The sequence below is a fragment of the Miniopterus natalensis genome, chromosome 21 (genome assembly GCF_054644295.1).
Source record: "Miniopterus natalensis isolate mMinNat1 chromosome 21, mMinNat1.hap1, whole genome shotgun sequence".
Taxonomy (NCBI): Eukaryota; Metazoa; Chordata; class Mammalia; order Chiroptera; family Miniopteridae; genus Miniopterus; species Miniopterus natalensis.
In genome coordinates this window covers 7,318,953-7,340,075 of record NC_142101.1, presented here as the reverse complement: position 1 = coordinate 7,340,075, position 21,123 = coordinate 7,318,953, and the positions used below count along the sequence as shown (strand labels likewise).

Here is a 21,123-nt window from a genome sequence, read left to right as displayed (position 1 = left end):
GTTTTCTTTGCTTGAAATTGGAGAAGTCCTTTAAATGTAACTTCCCTGTAAGTTTATTCAGTTCATTAAATCCTTACTGAGTCCTATCACGGTTAGTACCTTGCAGGAGTATACACTTCACAGGATTAAAAAATGAGCATGAAATATTTTCAAGCCTCATTAAGTACCCACAGGAGAAACAGGTATATGTACACAAAACCCAGACGTGAAGGCAGAATGTAATGACTATTTTAAGGGTCCTACAAAGTGCCACAAGTGTTCAGAGGAAGGAGACATATGTGGTGGGGACCAGGGAGAGTTCTTTGTTAAAGGGACATTTGAGACGGGCCTTGATGAATTAGTTGGCTTTTAATGGGTGGGGATTTTGGAGAAGCAGAGACATGAGACGTTGTCATCTGTAATTAGATGTTGTGCATGTGTCCTGGAAGACTGAGTGGTCCACTCTGCTGGCATCTGGGGACACACAGGAGAGCAGCGGGGGAGGGATCCAGAGCAGGACTGAGCTCAACTTGGGAAAAGCCTTGAAGACTTTGCGGTCCTTGGTGATGGCTTCTCCCCAGTGGAAAAGGGGCGTGAGTGGGCTTATGACCAGGGTGTATCTCACCTGTAATTTTCTCACCTGCAGAATTGAGGTCTGTGGCAGCAAAGTCACTTTTTAGTTTTGCGGGTCATATCTTGGGAAGGGCTGGCTTGGCGGTTCTCCCTTGGGGCTGCAGTCATGAAGCTGAGGCTGTGGTCATGTCAGCTCAGCTGGGTTGGACGGGCAAGACGGGCCACTCCCATGGCTGGCAGCTGATCGCGGCTGTCAGATGAGACTGCAGCTGGTGCCACTGGCCAAGTGACCGTTCAGCATGATGATGTCAGGATGGACAGACTTCTTGCATAGCAGCTGGCATCCCTCTGAGCAATCTTCCCAGACACCTGGTGGAGGCTGCGTGGCCTCGTCTGACCTGGCCTTGGAAGTCCCGTGGCGTTGGCCCCTCTGTCATTCTTTGGTTACAGAATAGCCACTAAGCCAGCCCAGAGCTAGGGGAGAGGACTTGTAAGGTTGCCACCTCTTGGTTAAAGGAATGTCAAAGAATTTATGTTTAAAACTGCTATAGTGCAGCAATATTATCTACTTCATGAGACTGTTTGGGGGATTAAACTCTTAGAACAGCTCCTGACCAGTAGCTGTTAATGATAGTAATGGGGGTGGTGGGGGGTGGTGATTGGGAGGAAGGGCAGGGGCAGGGGGAGGCCAGGAGAAACTGCTCCCCTTCTGCAGAATTTCTTTGATTGCCACTGGCAGGTTGAATCTTGGGTGGAATCAGGCACTGGGCTCACTCCGTCTGTATTCCTTATGCAATAACAGGGGAATCATTCACTCATACGGCCCACGTGCACACTTAAGACCGATTTTGATTTTATTATCGCCTCCTCCTGTTCAAGATTTGAGGAGTTATGGACTTTTTTACTACTGCCCTTTTACGTCTCGTATGTATCATCTTGCATCTCCCTTTCCACGGTCCACTCTCCGAGACAGACATAAGGGATGTTACATTGCAAACGTGGAAACCCAAACTGGGAGAAAGTGCCGCAGGTCCTTGAATTACATTGTTTTGTTCGTTTTGGTATAAAGTTGATGAGATGCTGTGGGAACTTAATGCTTCTTTATATCAGTTAGCCTGCGGTAAAGCCGGTCTCGTTGTGTGTCGTTTTGCTGAAAGTCTTCCAACCTCCCACGATGTTAAATGAGGACTTGCTGTATTTCCCAGAGGTCGCCGAACTTTCTAGTAGAATCCAAGCCGTCTTGATTTGGGTTCCCTCAGCCCCATGTTCAGCCACAGTGAACCAGAATAGCAGCTCTGGCTTATAAACAAGAGTAGGATGGGCACCCGGGTTGGTTGGCACAGCAACTCAGACCTATCATCAAAACCCCAGATTCTTTCCCTTTCTCTTTTGGGCCATTTCCGTGCAAAGTGCATGGGCTTTGTCAGCAGGCCTGCTCCATTGGGGCCATGAGATAGACGCAGTGGTTTCTTTGTTCACTGCTTTTGGGTGAGAAAATAAAACCTACTCCCGCCCACCACCCCCCAGCATGGACCACAAGACGTGGTCTGATTGAGTTTAGCCCAGCTCTCCGGGGTGGTCAGGCCTGGACTATGAAGGCTTGTCCAGTGGAATGTGATAGGCTGGTTGATCTCATCTAATCCCGATCTACCTGAAGAGCTAGGGAGGAGAGAGCACCCAGTAGGTCCCAAAGAGAGAAGGGAGTCCCTTGAATGCTCCCTGAGTTCTCCGAGGAAGGAGAGGAGGAGGAAGGGACGTTGGCTTTGCAAACAGAAGCGTCCAGTACAGTTTCCTAGACTAACACTGTTTCTTGCACGACATGTCCCCTTGTCATATTGCCATATTACCATATTGTCAGATGGCATTTGGGGAAGGGGGCGAAAGTGCCCAGAGCCCTGTTCCGTGGAGAACTGTGCTCACCTTTCTTTCCTGGGAAACAGAGGGCAAAGGAAGGCGATTTAAATATTTCTAATATCAACACTTTTTTTTTGAATTGGAGATTAAGTCGTTGTTGCCCAAGGAATGAAACGATTTCAGGGACGTGAGGACTATTAGTACTTAAGCAATTCGCAGTAGAAAGTTTAATGCCTTTGGACAGTCACATATTGGTTTCATATTTTGCTCCTTTATGGTTCTGTAAAAGAATCTGGTTATCTTCCAGGTTTCTAAAGAGAGAGGTAAAATGCTAATGTCCTTGAGCTGAAAATATTAATAAGTGAGGAAAGAGTTTCCTGTCAGGAGCTGAGATTGGAGTGCCTGTGTTAGAATTCAGAATTTCCATTCCTAACTGGGTGGAAGGTTGCCTCCCAACTCCCTGCCGACCCTCCCCTTGCCTTCATTCCCCGTAAATAACACTCATGTTCCAGGAGGTTCCAGCCACAGACGATCTCTCAGACCTCATTTTACTTCCAGCAGGGAGGAGGGACAGAAATGATGACTCCCAGTTCTCTACTCAAGAACATTCCCCCAAACACTGAAATTGCCTCATGACTGTCTGTGAAAACATCCCCCAAAGTCTCACATCCCTCGGTAGCTGTGAGTCATTTGTTCGGGGATGGTTACTAAGGGCCTGATTCCTGTCCTGTGCAGGAAAACAGAGCATCTCCAGACTTAGAAATTAACCACTGCTCTCTTTAGCACAAACAGATCCAATATGTGTTTTAAAAATCTGAAGCTTGATGAAATGATTCCGTGGCCCCCAGCGAAGCACTGGAATTTCACACCCATGCAGCACGGGCCTCTAAAGCTGGCTCCCAAATGCTGCCGTGTGCATTCTAAGAGATGTTTCTGGAGAAACCCCACTCTCACGCAAAGACTACACATACTTTTTTTCATCACATAGCAAATGGACATAAAGTTACAGTCTGCAGATCACTGTAATGTAGAGAATTGTTTGCAGAAGCAGCAAACTCCTTTTCCTTAGGAAAGTTAGGGGAGCTGGGCTGCTGGCTCCTGCCCCTGAACCCAGCCCTGCACACCCCGTAAGAAGTCAGAGAGATGCTCATGGGCCGGTGCTATAGCTGGAATTCCCAGGTGGTTTGGCCCCCATTGGGGAAGAAGAGGTGATAAAGTGGAGGAGGGGTTCCCAGACATCCCCCCTTCTTTCCCCCACCTTGCTTGGGAAGGCCAGTGGCCACCATGTTGCTTCTGGAAACAGACAGGCACTTGCTGGCCAGTGAGTCAGGGAGACAGGACTGGAAACCAGCGTCCCAGGAGCGCTGCCGTGGGAGGGTGGTGCACAGGCGCTGTGGATCTGCAGCGTTCCTCCAGCCAAACCTGCTCCCTGAGGGATAGCTGATTGCTGACGAGGGGCCTGTGTGTTCCTGTGGGCACAGGCGTACAGATTATTTCACCAGAGGCTCTTTTCCCTGAGGTGGGGCCCTACCTCCCACCACCCAAACCCCTCAGCATGGGCACGAGCTAGGGCCTTGGCATTACCCCTTCTCCAAAGGCCCCCTCACCAGCCACAGTAGTTAACATGCCTAAGGAAATATGAACTCATGGGAAAGAAATGAGGCTTCTCAGGAGGCCACTGCTATGAAAGCACAATAGCAAGCTGAAGGACTTACACATGATAAAGCATAATTAGTGAATTTGACACAAGATGTTTAATAAACATATAAAATGTTCCCTGACGATAAGGGAGGGTATTGGAGACATGATGTAAAACAATGGAAATTCAGAGAATGCAACATATAAAAATGGGGGGAAAAAGGTCTCAGGAAATGGGTTGATTAGCCACATGGGTTCAGCTGCAGAACCAGTAAGTGAGCCAGAAAGTCATGCAAAAAAACTCTGAGGGCATCAGGAATAGACAGAGAGAAGGAGACATAAAATATAACTGAAGCTGTGTACAGGACAGAGTTGTTTGATCAACATTCATATGAAAAGAGTTCCAGAAGGAAAGGAAACAATAGAGGAAAGAGGGTAAATATTTGAGAGACTAAGGACTGAGAATGTCCCAGAAAAAGGAAACAATATATGACCTTATACAGACAGCCTTAAGAGAATACAAAACGGGATAGGAAGGGGGGGTGGTGGTGTCAATAGGTTACAGTTTAAATTTACATAAAACAAAGATGAGAAGAAAATATTAAGAGCAGATCAGCTGTAAAAGTATAAGAATCAGGCTTTTCAATAACAGAATGCAAGAAGCGCATGAAATAATGTTTTCAAAGTGTGAAAACCAGAAGGTTAAGCTAAACGATTATTTAGTGTTTCAGTGTGAAATAAAGATGTTCTCAAACCTGTGAGTTCTTAAAAGTCTTGCCATACGTATCTTCTCTGAAGCATTCTTAAAGGAACTAATTCAACAGGATGAAAAATAAGTCTCAGAGGACAGCTCATGTGACAGCACATGAAAAAAACCTCAGTAAATTTTACTATTGATGAAATAGAGCCCTTAAAATGAAACAAAAACATAACTTAGTAAAAATCCAGAACTAAAATACAGCCTCAAAATATATACAAATGTATCACCTTGGAGGCAGGATGGGGGTAATATGAGAGGGAGGTGAAAGTTTGCTAAGGTGCAGCCCAGGTGGGCTCATTCCTCTCCTGGATCTAATGAGAGTCATTCAGACAACACCAAGTGAGCCTGGCACCACCTGCAAAGAGGTAGCCCAGGGGACTAGTCTCCTTCCCTGCTGGCCTGAGCCTCCCCTCTCCTCCCAGAGACAGCCAAGGGGCTGGCCTGGGGAAATTCCTTTGCCCCTCAGGCCGTCCAGCTGGGACCAGTGGGAGCCCTTGTGGGAACAAATATATCAAGTGGACAAAAAGAAACAAAACAAATAATATACTCACCACCCCAAACAAATAAACACTCTGCAAAGGCTTTTAAAATTAAAATGTCATTGGAACTGTAGTCCACAAAAGTAGTACAGGCCCTGTGTGATAAACCGAAGCAGGGTTATTGCCTTCTAAAATAAAACATTTAAATAGGACTCAGAATCTTCTAATATAATAGCCCAAAATATCCAGGACACAGTTGAGAATCACTCAACATACTGAAAACCAAAGAAACCACAGCTTGAATGAGAAAGGAAAGAATCAACCTGGAATTCTATATCCAGCAAAACTACCCTTCAAGAATGAAGGGGAAATAAAGACATTCTTAGACGCAGGGAACAAAATGCATTTGATAATAGTAGATGAAAAATTAGCTAGAGGAAGTTATTGAAACAGAAAGGAAATGATAAAAGAAAGAATGTTGGAGTTTCAGGAAGGAAGATAGAACAATGGAAAGAATAGAAGCGTAGTTGGCTATACCGTTTCTATTTATATATCAAGTGGACAAAAAACAAAGTGATTTTTGTAAAACATTTGGTGATAGAAACGAACACCATTGGATATCTAGGACAATGATATTTAAGAGTGGGGAAGATAAAGAGAGCTAATGGAAATCAGGTTTGCACATGTAGTTGAAACAGTAAAATGTTGATGCCAAAAGACTGTAATAAATCACATATTTGTATTATAATACACAGAGAAGTCGTATGAAAACTATTCAAAGAGATACAATCCCCAAAATTATAAATAAATTAGATAGAATCCTAAAAACTAGGTTCTCAGAAATGTGTCAAGTGATTTTTGACCAAGGTGTAAAAGCAATTCAGTAGAGGAAGGGTAGAGTTTTGAACACATGGTGCTGGAGTGATTGGACGTTCATAGGCAAAAAAAAATCAACCTCAGCCTAAATCTCACACTTTCTACAAAAATTAACTTAAATGGATCATGGACTTAGTGTAAACCCTAAAGTAAAAAACTTTTAGGAATAAAAATGGGAGTTTATCTAAGGTTATGCAACAATTTCTAAGACTTGACACTAAAAGCATGATTCGTTAGAAGGAATCATTATAAATCGTACTTCGTTAAAGTAAAAAACCTTCTGCTCTGCAAAATCGTACGTGGAGAGGATGAGAAGACAAGCTACAGACTGGGAGAAAATATCTGGAAACCACACGTCCAACAAAGGGCTCGTGTCTAGAATATATGAAAAATTCTCAAAACCTGAGGGTCAAGAAAATATACAACCAGAAAACAGGCCAGAGACATGAACAGACCTCTCACTGAAGAGGGGCTGCAGATGGCAAACAAACACTTGAGAAGATATTAACATCATTATACGTGAGGAAATGCAACTTAAAACCACAGTGAGCTATCACCACGCAACTACCAGCATAGTTAAAAAAGTTTAGAAGAGCACCAAATATTAGTAAGTTTGCAGCTAAACTAGGTCACTCATACATTGCAGGTGGGAATGTGAAATGGTGTGGTCACTTCGGAAAACAGCGTGGCAGTTTCTTACAGAATTAATGTGCACTTACCATACAACCCAGTAACTGCCCTCTTGGACATTTCAGAGAGAGAAAAGCTTAATTTCATGCAAAAACCTGTACACAAATGTTCATAGCAGCTTTATTCATAATATCCCCAGACAGGGCACATGAGAGATGTCCTTTGTTTGGTTAAACAAACTGGGGTAAATTATACAGAATATTAGTGGGCAATAAAAAGGAACAAACTATTGGTACACTGATCTCCAGGGAATTATGCTGAACAAAGAAAGCCAACCCCCCAAGGCACATACGCTATGATTCCATTTATATAACCTTCTTGAAATGACAACATTTTAGAATGGAAAACAGAAATTTAGTGGTTTCCAGAAGCTAGGGATGGGGTCAAGGTGGGAAATAGGTGGGTGTGGTTATATAATGGGACCTAGGTGTCTTTGTAGAGATGGAATTGTTCTGTATTTTGAGTGTGGTGGTGGATACATAAACTTACACAAGTGATGATAAGATTGCGTAGAACCATACACACACACACACACACACACACACACACACACACGCATGAGAGGAAATCCGAGTAAGATCAGTGGATTGAATCAATGCCACATCTCTGGTTGTGGTGATGTTCTATATTTTTGCAAAACATTACCATCACGGGAAACTGGGTAAGGGCATGTGGGATCTCTCTGCATTATTTCTCACAATTGTATGTGAATTTAATAATAAGAAAAAGGAAGGTAGGAAAAAAGAAAGACATAAAACTTTTAAACAATTAAAAATCTTGGTTGCAATAAACCAGAAAAATAGCAACAATTACACAATAGCTACAGGCATTGTGAATACATGAGTTAAAGCCACCAAGACCAAAGATACTATCCTAGAAAAGATTTTAATAAGATTCAGCAAATGTTTTTTATTGGATTCATTTTTCAAAAAAATACCTAAAAACAGTTGAAAATAAAGGGTGGTAAAAATATAAGCCAGGAAAAATTGAACTGAAAGAATGTTGAAGTAGCAATTATAATATCAGACAAATTAGATTTTAAGGCTAAAATACATCAGCCAAGACAATCATCATATACTGAAAAGAAGCAGTAGAAAATGTAATGACTGGAACATAAGTGTCTAACGTTATGATATGAAATACATAAAAGAACTAATAGAACCGAGGGAGGAAATAGATGAATCAGGAATTGTAGTTGGAAATTTAAAACACTCATCTCAGGCATTGGTAGATGCAGCAGACAAAAAAAAAGCAAAGATAAAAATGTTAATAACAATATGCTTTCACTTTTGACTCAGTGAGCGGCATACTCCTTTTGGACATGTAGGGACATTTACAAAATCAGTGAAGTACCTGGTGATACAGGACGTCTCAATTAATATTATAAACCTAATGGTATATTCTTAACCATTAGGCAATAAAATTAGGTATTAATCTAACAAAAAGAAAGCTGAAAAACATACTACTGAGCAGCCCTTGTATAGAAGTAATTATGAGGAAAGACAATGAAAGCATTAATACGTGAAATTTGTGGAACAATGAAGTTGTAAATTCTGGAAGTAAGTCTGACTTAATTATAAAAGATTAAAAATTGGTAACTTTAATGGTATGTATACAAGTGTCTGCTAAATTACTTTTTATATTTTTCTGTATATTTAAAATATTTAGTAATTTTAAAACTTAAAAACATATTTTACAATAAACAAAAATATTACACATGATTAAAATATTACTCAGACAAAAATTTGGAGTTTTAAATACATGTATGAGAAAGTCAAAATAGCAAGAGAGGAAAATAAAAGAAAGAAAGTAAACAAGTTAAGTATTTAACAAAAGAAGCTCATCAAAAGTAATAAGGAAAAAAGCGATCTAAGGATCAGAAATCAAGGAAATAAAGAAAAAATCAGTATCAGAGATTAACAAAGCAAATACTGGTTCTCTGAAAAGATTAGAAAGATAGCAAACTTCTGATAAGACTGGACAAGGTAAAGCAGAAAAGAGGTTCAGAAATAAAACACAGAAGGAGAAGGAAAAGTGTCTGTGGACACAGGTGATGTAAAAATAATTTTTAATTTTAAAAATTTTGAACAGATATTTTAATACATATGTAGCCCATGAGAAAAGGGATTTATTTCTACAAAGGATATAAAGTGTTACATTGGACACAAGAAGGAACAGAAAACTGTAGACTATAAAAATTAAAGCTATGGAAGTGTCAGTAAAATGGATAAGAAAGGAATAAACGGGCAATGGATTTGATAAATCAACTCACAAGAGAACATTGGAGCGGCTGGGAAGCATCCCAGTAGGGAAACCCAGCCTCAGATAACAGATGCCAAGACTGGTTGAGATGAGGAAGCTGGAAAATATCCAGTCCAGTGTTTCTAACCGAGGACTATCGATTACTTCTTGTGTGTACCTCACCCCTGTCCCCTCTCCCAGGACATGGCTCAGAAAATCTGCCTTCTCTCTTTGTCTCTTCTGATTGTTTTAGACTGGCATATAACACAGCCAGAAAGTGCATGCATCATGAATTTTCATAAAATGAACATTGTCGTGAACACCACCACTGAGAAATAAAACACCCCCAGTCCATTCGTAGCCATCCCCATGCCTCTCCCTGTCATCACTCCCCTTCTCCCCAAAGCAGCCAGAATCCTGATTTCAAACACCATGGATTAGTTCTATGTATTTTAAAATATAGAATAAGTGGAATCATAGTGCCTCTTGTTTGTCTTTTTGTTTTGGCCCAAATTTGTTTATAAGCTTCATCCATATTGTTGCAGATTGTACTAATATTCCACTGAATGATTATGCCATAATTTACCCATTTTTCCGTTTATGGAGATTTATTTTTCCTCCCAGGTATTGGCTGTTAGAAATAAGGTTGTATGATCATATATGCCGTTGATCGCCATTATTTGTGGATTCTGTATTGGTGAATTTGCCTGCTCACTAGAATTTGTGTGTAACCTCCAAATCAACACCTGCAGAGCGTTCATGTCATTCACGGACGTGTGCAAAGTGGCTAAACGTTTGTCACCCGATGCGCCTGTTCTCAGCTGTAGTCGATCAAGAAGGTGACGCCCTCGTACGTAAACTCCTTCTTGCTGTCTACTTAGTGCCATGTTTTTTGCAATTTTGTGCTTTTTCTTTCACCATTTTTAAGATGTTTTATTGTTTCTTGGCTTCCACTGTTTGTCATCCAAAGGAACAATAGTTCCTTTGCAGTAAATGTCTCCCCCCACCCCCCAGCTGCTTTTAAGAATTTCATTCTGCCTTTGATGTTCAACAGTTTCACTATGACAGACATAGTTTTTTCCTTAGATTTTTCCTGCTTTGAGATTGGAGTGCTTCCTTGTCAATATTTGACAATTCTTAGCTAATATCTTCCCTAATATTGTTACTGTCTCATTTTTTATTTTTCCGTCTGGATTCGTCATCATAGACACAGGTTTTTAAATAATGATGATAATATGTTCAAGAATATAGAGGATATGATGGATAATTTAAGCAGAAAATTGAAATATGTAAACGAATGTAAAAATTATGGAACTGAAAAACAAAGTAAAATTTAGTACACAGTAGATAAATCGAATAGCAGATTAGACACAGTAGAAGGAAGGATTATTAAATGGAAGATAAATGTATTAAAAATATCCAGCATGAAGCTGCATAGATGGATAAAAAATACATATATTCATTTAAAATCCCAGATTTTTGGCTTTCTGTGGAAAACCAAATTTTTCCTTGTGCATAGGCTTAGTTGGCTTGAGCTGATGAAGGGCTCCCTGTAGAGGGATAAGTCTTTCCTAGTAGCTGGAGTCTACTCCTCTCGGTTGCTTTCTGCCACGGAGGCTGAGTATCTGTTGTTACAGTTTGTATTACCCCTACACTGCTTCGCTTAGTTACATTACCCGGGAGACTGAGTGCTGGGAGGAAGAAATAGTGAGGAAGGCACAACCTAGGCAGATGAAACAGTACATGAAAAAGTACTTAGCCAGGGAGAGTTGGGCAGGCCTGGGATTCCAAGAAAGTCAGCAGAGCTGGAGCACAGACATGAGCAGGAGCTGTTTTGTGTTGGGCCAGAGTCTAGAAAAATACACAGGATCTCTTGGGTGAAGGTCTTGTTACTTGATGGTATTCCAATTTGGTCCCTCTGAATCTTCTGGTTGTAATAATCCATCACTATGTAAAACGAAGTTGATAACTGGAGGATAACTAGCTAACTTTAGCCAGGTAGACAAGCTATTGACCTGGTATGATGAGACATCACTGAATTGATGCTTATGCCTTTGTTTCCCCCCTGTCTTAGCTGCAAGTGCCCGCTGCTTGGAAAAGTGTGGGAAGCTGACTTGGAAGCTTGTCAGTTGCTTATCCAGAGCCTGCAGCTCCCGGAGGCCAGGGGCAGCCTGTCTGAAGATGAGAAACAGGTGAACGACGTAGGGGGAGCCCCCTGTGCAACGGGTCCAGGCTTCTCCCCTAGGCCCCACTCTGAAGACGAGAGGAGGACCCCATTGCAGGCACTGGAAGAGTGGAAGGCTCACCTGGCTCCCTCTCCTCCCTGTGTTGGCAGCGAACAGAAAGAGGTCTGTCCATCCCCATAGCCTCAGCAGGGGCTCCACTCTGAGGGGTGCTCTGGGGGCCACACTCACAATGAGAGCAGTAAATATTGGGAGGGCTTCCCACTGAACCATACAAACATTTTAAAGTTTTAATAACTCTTGAATATGATGATAAAGTATAATTTTGTAGAAGAAGTTTAAAATATAGAAGAGCAAAAGAAAAACTTTTGGCATATTTAGTTCTATCTTATTTTACTTTTTGGCCCCAGTTAGAATATATAGTCTAATATATAATTACTATACATAAAGTATACTATATGTGTCATATGTAACATACAGCCATTATATGTACTATATATGTGTCACATATATTTAATTATATATTTAGAATCTGTATCTTATAGCATATCATTATTTATTAGCATCAAACGTTCAAATATATGTATATATCCCATTAATTGTTTTTGGGAAAACAAGGATCATAATGGATGTTGGTAATTGTGTTATTCATTAAAAAACAACAACCCTAGTACTTCCTTGGCTTATGACTGAGATATATATATATATATATATATATATATATATTTATTTATTTATTTATTTATTTATTTTTACATATAGTTATATATAGTTATATATATAATTAAAATGTGGATTTATTTACCATTTTACCCAAAACCTGACCTCGATTAACAGAGAAGAGCTTGCAGCCCTCTCTTCCAACCTTCCCCTCCCCTCCCCTCCCCTCCCCTCCCCTCCCCTCCCCTCCCCTCCCCTCCCCTCCCCTCCCCTCCCCTCCCCTCCCCTCCCCTCCCCTCCCTGGCCCTCCGTTCCTCCCTCTTGGCTCCTCTCTCTCCTCTCCCCTCTCCCTCACTTTCCCCTCTAACCCTAACAATATTCCTTTCAATGAAAGAGATCTAGGAACTTTTTTCCAGTTTCACCTGAGGCTTTGGAGCCCTTTTTTGTGGCCAGGGTTGCAGGTGTTCTGAATATGAAAAGGAAATGAAAATATGGTGAAGCTGGAGGAACGTGTCACTTCACGTTTTCTTCTCACATTTGATGTAAGATGTGCCTTCTCACTGGGTCTTTTCCATGACTCACTGTGGAGTGGGGGGAGTGCCCCCCACATCTACCACCTGGGCGGGCCTCCCTGTCCTGCCTGCAGGACCATGGCCTGCACAGAGCAGACACTCGCTGACAGCGCCTGCTCAGAGTCACTGCCTCTGGACTGCTTGGAAAATTGACACTTGGTCGTATATCCGAATTGAGTAACTTATGAGAGAGCCGGCTGTTGTCACTCTGCAGTTCCGCTGGCCTCATAGTCAGGCTCTAAATGGAGCTCCAGATGATCGCAGCCTTTGTTAGCGGAGGCCTGCAGGTGGGGTCCTCCCCGAGAGCCCGGCCGGCAGAAGAGCTCTGGGTAGAGTGGCTGAAACTTGGCCATCTGCTGCGGTTGGCCAGCTGGAAAGGATATTCTGGGTGGAAGGAAGCAAGGGGAGGGGATCCCTGGGTGGAAGAAACTGTGGGCCCTAAGGCTGAGGCTTTGAAGGTAGGGCTGGCCCTCTACAGGGGGCTCCCAGGGGCTTTGGGCCAGGACAGGCTGGAGCCAGGCCACGTTTGGGATGGGGTCTGCTGGGCCCCTGGCCCCTCTGGAGGTCAGGATTAAGTCAGCAGATTTGACCTTGGGGAAGGAGTTGTTTCCCTCGATCCCTTCCTTCCTGAGGGCCCCTCCAGGCTCTCTGGTGAATGACTTTCCCAGGTATAGGAGGATTATCCTTCCCCATAAGATTATTCACACCTGCCAGTCTGGCTGTAGGAAAGCAGGGCTACTTTTGCCTAAAGGAAGGAAACTCCAAGTAAAGGTGAATGAGTAGTGGAGCCTTGTCATAGATGATACTGGAGTTTCTGGTGAGGAGGCAGCCCCAGTGACTGCTTCTCTGAGCCCCGGACCTCCCCAGCCCCCAGCCCCTCTGCACAGAGGGAAATGCTGGGGACTTTCTGTAGTGTTTGCTATTTTCTCAGGGACTTAAAACATTTGCTAGCTTCCATTGCCATCTCCTGTCCTGTGCCCTGTCCCATCCCACGTGCTTTTCCAGGTTTACATTTAGAGAGGAGGTGGGCGTCCTTTGAAATCCTGAGTGGCAGGAATGTTAACATGGTAGATATTTGGAGCAGAAGACAGATCAGTTGTTGCTGGGATTGGGGTTGGGGGAGGGGCTGGTCACAAAGAGCAACAGAAAGGGACTTGGAGCGTGTGATGGAACTATGCTGTGCCTTCATTACGTGTATGTGCAAATCTATGACTTCACAACAAAAAGAGTGGACTTTACTGCATATGATTTCAAAAAAGTGGCTAACATCTTTAAAATAGCATCCAGCTGTTTATTTTTAAATTTATTATTATTACTTAAAATATGTCTTTACTGATTTCAAAGAGAGGAAGGGAGAGGGAGAGAGAAACATCAATGATGAGAGTCATTGATCGGCTGCCTCCTGCAGGCCCCCAACTGGGGATCGAGCCTGCAACCTGGGCATGTGCCCTGACCGGGAATCGAACCGGGATTCTAGGTCGATGCTCAACCGCTGAACCACACTGGCCTGGCCACATCTACGTATTTAAAAGCAAGGCTGTGGGCATTGGAGTCAGTTGCACCCGGCTCAGGGTTCTTGGGAGTCAGGACTCTTGTCATAGTTTAATGATGAAAGGAGCCGAACCTTGAGCTTGTACAGAGGCTACATTTCCTTATCTGCTAAAAACACCCCCCAAAAAACCCCAGAAAATGAGGGTGACGAAAACTGTCTTATGAGATTGTTGTGAAGATTTAAATAAAATAACGCACCTAAGGCTGCGTGACACAGACAGGGTAGCGGGTTAAAAATGGTTTGTGTGTGTGTGCCTGTCACTTTCTGGCAGCCGCCAGTGTCTCTGTGACCGTTTAAAAGAACAGATCTTGCCGCCTTGATCAAGATGCAGATGTAAGGAAGAAAGCAGTGGAAGGCGGCTGAGGGAATAAAGGCTTAATAAAGGAAACGTCTTGTTTGTATTTGGATGGAGGGTTCTGGCCCGCTGGAGGCACCGAGAAGCGACAGCCAAGGGTGTTGTCAGGAAGGGGATTCTGCTTCCTGCCCGGGTGGGTGTCGCAGGGAGTCATTGAAGTCGGGGTCCTGTGTGCGCATCCTGTGGCGCAAGTGTCTGTTTGCCTTGCAGCTCCGCGTCGGTTTTGTGTGGCACTCCCGCTGGGCTGGCCGGCCCACGCTGGTTTCTCTAAGGAAGGAGATGATGCCCTGAAGGCAGCCAATTTCTTTTTCACCCAAATCTCCAATGAAAAATCGCTGACTTACCGAGGTCTGCAGGGAGGTGGGTTTGCTGTGCGCTCACTGTGCGCATCCTGCCCATGTGGTTTTGTGCGTTTTGCTTGGTTAGGACAAGTGCTTTGTCATTAATTAAAGCTTCTCCTGTGTTGATGGCCCTGCCAGGCTGCTCTGCACGTTTCCCCCATTTTACAGCTGGGCCCACCGAGGCACAGCGATGTGCGTGGGCTCTGTTACGGAGGAAGGCAGCCGGAGGGCCGGGGGCCTGTCTTCGCAGGCCTTCCTCAGTTGTACGAGCCTCTTTTTTGGTTTCATTGGAGCTGTCTGCGAGCCTTCCCGGGCTCTGGAAGCAATCAGCTGCCGCTGGCCCTGGTTTATAGACGGTACAGAAATTGCGCGGGGGCCAGACAGGAGCTGGGGAAATCACCGAGCCAGCTTCCTCCACTGTGAAGTTGCTCTTTTGTACTCTCTCTGTTCTGGCCATAAGACCTGCATAATTCTCTTTTTCCTGTCTGCAGCCCGCCTGCTGGGGTGCTGTCTGTTTTTACTACAAAGTGGGCACCCCTCCCGCGGAGTTCCCTGGACAGCATCACTCTGCCCTGACTTGTCACCCCAGCTGCCTCCTTTGCCAGCCGTAGCTGCCACCAAAGCGGCTCAAAGAGGCCAAAGTAGGTCCAGCCACTCCGAGCCGTCCCCTGGGTATTTGAGTAGCCAGTGTGTGAAGATGCCTGTGATGAGGAATCAGCAATAAGACACAGCCAGGCGCTGTCGCTTTCTCTTACTGCATCACGTAGGTCCCCACAAATTGTCGTGGGTCTCTCCCAATTCCTTTTTACTCAACTTCGTGTGAAAAGGAAGCTGGAAAAAGGCATCTGTGGTGAGGACTTGAGCCTCACCATCTGAACCTGATCTAATTCTAGAACCGTCTGTAGTGGTCAGGGGGCTGGCGCAGAACTGGTTCTTTGTCCCCTGTCACTTCCTGGCTCACCTGAGCTCTCACAGGCTCAGCTGCCTCACCAGTAAAATGGGGTAAAAAGAGTGGGCCCTGCCCTGGCTGGCGTGCTCAGTGGTTAGAGTGTCAGCCTGTGCACCAGAGGGTCGTGGGTTCGATTCCAGCCAAGAGCATGTACCTAGGTTGCAGGTTTGATTTCTGCCCACAACTGGGGCGTGTGCAGGAGGCAACTAATTGATGTGTTTCTCTCACATCAGTGTTTCTCTCTCTCTCCCCTTCCTCCCTTCCATTCTCTCTAAAAATCACTGAGAAAAAGATATCTTCTCTTCTTGGGTGAGGATTGAAAAAAAAAAGAGTGGGTCCTGAACTATAGGACGTTCAAGTTTGTGAGTCAGCAGGGGGAGATGCTCCCTTACCTGTCGGCTGCTTCCATCTGACTCCTTTTGGGAGAAAGCCGAGGGCCCGGGCCTGACCCAGCCATGTGGCAAACTCAAGAGTAGACCAGCAGAAGCAATCAGGATGCAACCAGGATTGGTAATTGGTGGGCTAATTAAAAAGCCAGAGAATCCTAGAAAATGTTTCATGTGCATTTTAAACTTTTTAAAACTGGAGACACACGAGCATTTACTAATCATTTGCTACGGGACCACGGCCTTTTGTTTGTAGAGGTCTTCTCACAGGACCCCTCTGCACAGACCTCAGCGACGACAGTCTGCTGCAGTTTCCATTGGGTTTCTTTAAGGAGGACTGGAAATTTTAAGAGCACTTGCAAAGCAATCCTCAGTGTCTTTCTCTCCCTCTCTTAAGTTTTTCCAAAGTTTTCAACTTGGTTTATGTGGAAACAGGACTCTCTTTTCACACTACTATTTCGTTGCTTTACATTTATTTAAATTATGTAATTAGGATTTTAAGTACAACTGGCATAAGTGGGTTTGGAAACAAACACAACTCATCCAGTGGGAACAGAGTGCCCGGCGCGCCCTGGCCCGGCCTGGCCGTGGTCCCCGAGCCTGGGAGGGGCTGAGACACAGGACGGCCTGGGGTGGGGAAGGTGGCTTCCACTCTCGGGGAGCTGGCTCCTGCTGCTTCCCGCAGTTAATTAATGTCAGCTTGTCCCTCACCTGCCCAGGGAAAGGAAGTTGGCTCCTCGGATCTGCCTCCTTTTGGAAAATTCTGCAACGACTTTCTGTGCTCCAGGGCTTAGCTGTGGCAGTTGTTCCACTAATTAAAAATAGTTCAGTGCTGCTGAGGAAAACAACCCCGGGCTCCGGGAGACGCTTTCATGTTGGAAATTCCCTGTCATTCACTGATGAACACTCAGGACGGTCACCGCCCGGATGGCGGGGAACAATTGACATAGGAGGCTCATCTAATCCACGTGGGGCGGTTTCCTTCGAGTAGCTGAGAGCTCTCTAATGCGGGGTTTCATGTTTCTGGAAAACGCACTGACACTCTGCCCCCTTGTCACTCGCAGGCTGCGTCTGACTCCCCCACCTCTCGGGGGCCAGGGCCTTTGACTCAGGAGCTTCCTGTCCCGACAGGCTGGCTGTCGCACTGCCTGGAGTTCAGTACATTCCTGTGCAGAGCGTAAACCAGGCTGGACTTGCAGAGGGTCCCACCCAGCCAGGGTTAAGCGTTGTCATTTAACACCAGTAATTCTAGTCGTCTCATAGTTGCACAATTTACAGAAAACATTTATAAATTAAAAAAAGAAAAGAAACCTAAAATAGACCCAGATGAAAGTTGGCATTGGATTCTGTTCTCGTAGTTTCTCTCTACTCTTTGTAGTTCAGGCTTTTCTTGCGACAGGCAGCTCACAGAGCACATGCTCCCTAAACGGACCCCCCCGACTGTGCCGTTTCCATTTTCTTCTATAAAATTGTCATACGGTTTGATGTCCCTATCCCAGGAACCTGAATCCTGGTGTGAAACAGAGGATGTGTAGGCATGTGCTGATGCATGAATAAGTGTCATTTACAAATAGATTTTTTCCCCGGAAGGTTCGAGCAGAGTTTGGCCTCACTCAGCTCCGATCTTCAGCTGAAAGTGTGCTAAAAGGAAAGCCGGCCGCATTCTCTCGGATGATCACACAGTATTAAAATATAGCTGGAAACCACAGGCCGGTTAACATGGGAATTATCAGGCAGCCTGTTCTTTCATCACTCTTTCTGGTTCTGTTAATTGGTTCTGCTTGGAGCTCGTCGGCGCCGTCTCTGTAACGGGCGTGCAGATACTTGGAGACCGCTCACCCCTCGCTCCTACCTAAGGACGGCTGAATAGTTCAGATGCTTCCTCACCACTTACGACATCTGGATGCTCTTAAAAGAAATGCCACTTACTCAGGGCGGAGCCTTGTAATTTAGATATTTGGATGAATACTTTATTATATGGAGTAATAACGATGTGCCTTTAGTGTCTTAATTTGAGCCTCTCTGCTCGCTGGCATCCACGTGTGACTGTAGAGCTCGGAGTTTATGTGGAAAGACGAATCCTTATAAAATCTATTTCAAATAGATGCGAAGGATAGTCTTTGTGGTATGGGTGGGACTTTGACATAAATATTCTTCATGTGGACAATAAAAAAAGAAAAAAACCATATAGCATTCCTGGAATGTATTTGCCAAGCAAATACTTTGGAAAACAGCCCAAAGGAACATATTTAAGGCTGTGCTTGTAATACTGAACTAAATAAATGTTTTACTTAATGCTTCAGCTAAGTGTACTGATGGCGGTAATGACATCTGGTCTACCTCAAGCTACAGGCTAGGGAATGAAACATAACAACGGCACAAACCTCACGAGGTTCAAGTTGCATTTTTAAAAAATATATATATATTTATTGATTTCAGAGAAAGGAAAGAAGAGGTAGAGAGAGACATAAAAACACCAATGATGAGAGAGTCATTCATCGGCTGCCTCCTGCACACCCCCTACTGAGGGTGGAACCCGAAACCCAGGCATGTGCCCTGACAGGGAATCGAACTTCAATCTCCTGGATCCTAGGTTGATGCTCAACCGCTGAGCCACGCCCAGCCGGGCTCAAGTTGCACTTTTGGTTTGTAAGTTACTGTATGTTTGCAGCGTGGGGGGTTTGCTTTTTTTTTTTTTTTAACTTAAATACTGCTATGATGTTCACAGGGCTTTGTTAAGTAGTTGTGTGGACAGGCGACTATTTCTGATGCCTCAATGAGTGGCCGAGGAAAGTGGGACCTGAGTAAGAGAGCACAGAGCAGGATTTCCCAGGCAGGCTCCTTCCACACCCCGGTCCCAGCAAGGGTGGAAGTGAGCGATGACAAAGCGCAGCGCCAGCACAGTGCACGTCCCACAGGAAGGACAGACCTCACAGCTATTGATTCCCCAGAGTGATTTTCAATTGTAGCAAGGAGCACTTCCTCAGTCAGGAGCTTTTTCTGTTCTATTGCTTGATACCATTTCAGACATCCTACTGTCTCCCTCTTTAGAGATACTTTTGACAGCATTTGAAAAAAATCAACTGTTCCAATATCTTTAAAAAAAAAAAAATGTTTTATTGATTTTAGAGAGACAGAGGAAGGTAAAGAGAGAGAGAAGCATTGATCAGCTGCCTCCTGCACACCCCCTACCAGGGTGACCACAACCCGGGCATGTGCCCTGACTGGGAATCCAACCGGCGAACTCTCAGCATATGGGACGACACCCAACCCACTGGGCCACATGGGCCACATGGGCCAGGGCTTCAGTGTTCTTGATTCAGTGACTTAACCCAAGCTGTAGCCCATCTGCTCGAACCTGTGGCAGGTCTCCGCTGATAAAGGACATTTCTGAAACCGCCCGCGTGGTTAGGCGTGGAAGACTTTCGTAAGAGGAGCTGGCAGCTGCAGCAGTAACTGCCTAACTAGCAGTTTAACCTGAACAGGTTCCTATTCCACATGCATTTTCTATTCAGAATAAAAGTAAGGTGATCTTCTCACCACTGTAGATACAGCCCGAAGAGAGATTGCTGCCGGGTATTTGCTCTTATCAAGACAATCGTCTTCATTATATTATTTCCTACCCTTTCAATATGAGCTCTAGTGTTAAAACTCTAAATGTTGATTTTTCCTAATTCCATAGGCAAGGCCTTATTTGTGGGAAGTATCACTAAGTAAAAAAGTCCTTGGGGTGCCAGCTGTGGTGTCTGTGTGAGGTTGAGGGATCCGCTCAGGCCAGCAGCTGAACGCACTTTTGATCTGAGTATAAACTTTTATAGATAAATGTTTTTAGAAAGTCATTTTAATGGGAAAATCCTGCGCAACAAAGGAAACCCCGCTCTCTGTTTTAAATCAAGCTTTCCGCGTCTGGTGAGTAGGACAGAAATTTGACATCTGCTCTAATTCAGCGCAGCTGGGAATTTCTGCCCAGACGTCCAAGTCTACAGGTTTTGATCAAGAAGGGAGTTAAGCAAATTATATTTGAAATACTGCCGGCCGAGTTGGCGCTACTGTATCATACCTGTGTCGGGGACGGGAGGGAAGGCAGAGAGGTTTTCTGAGACGGATCAAGGGCGTGTTTGGATGGAAGTGTGTGGCCTGCAAGGCCAGGGGAATCACCCCAGGCCGAGCCATTCTGAGCTCATGGAAGGAAGGAGCTAGGCTGGCTGCTGGTCACTGGGGCTGCAGGAGTGGCAGGATGCCATCCTCCTGCCATGAGGTGGGGACACAGGCAGGTAGGTGCCCAGTGAGGAACATGGAGCTGCAGGAGCAGCCCTGACCTGGGGTGAGGTGAGGCAGGAGACCCAGGACCTGGGCATTCCTGGGGGGACTGGAATCTGCAGGGTTAGAAGGGAAGTGGGGGTTAGCCAGGCAGAGCAGGGGAGCCTCGGCAATGAGGCCGTTCACTGGAGCAGCTTCTTTCATTCGGACCCGCGTGGGGAGTAGTTACACTCAGGGCTAAGTGCCGGGATGGAGCCATGGGAAGGGAAAATCATAATATGAACTGCTGAAAAGACTGCCCGATGGGCCAAGTTCCTCGAGAGTTTTCAAAGACGCTTTGAAATGCCAAACACCCTGTACTTGATCCACTGGGAAATGCGAGTCCCACCGAACGGCGTTTGGGTGGAATGCCGGTGACTTTGTCCTGGGTGGTATTTTAATGATCGAGTGTCAGTCACGCAGAGTGGTTTGTATTTGTTTGTTTTTTTTTTTTGCCACATTTAATTTAATAATAAAAATGGAAGCAAACGTTGCAGATTTCACACTGAGAGGAGCCCAGAGCCTGAGGGGCCAGCAGACGTGGGTCCGAGAACGTGTGTTTGGAATCTCATCTTTGTATTCTCATTTAGAAAGAAGAAATTCTCACTGTCCTTCCCAATTCGCCTCTTTTCCTCTGCTTCCAGCCGATATTTTAGGGACATGTGGACCTACGAAGGTCCCAGCTCACCATCGCATCCCAGGCTGTCCTGACCGATGTACCTCCTCTGGTTGATCC

At 44.8% G+C, this 21,123-nt stretch overlaps 1 protein-coding gene across 1 annotated transcript in view; it reads left to right on the top strand.

The window, feature by feature from the left end:
• Positions 1 to 21,123, top strand: part of DISC1 (DISC1 scaffold protein) — a 193,043-nt gene that overhangs the window by 158,565 nt on the left and 13,355 nt on the right. The window contains exon 10 of the mRNA XM_016196007.2: positions 11,165 to 11,438. Within this exon, the coding sequence (XP_016051493.2) occupies positions 11,165 to 11,438 (274 nt within the window). The remainder of the gene's footprint in view (positions 1 to 11,164; positions 11,439 to 21,123) is intronic.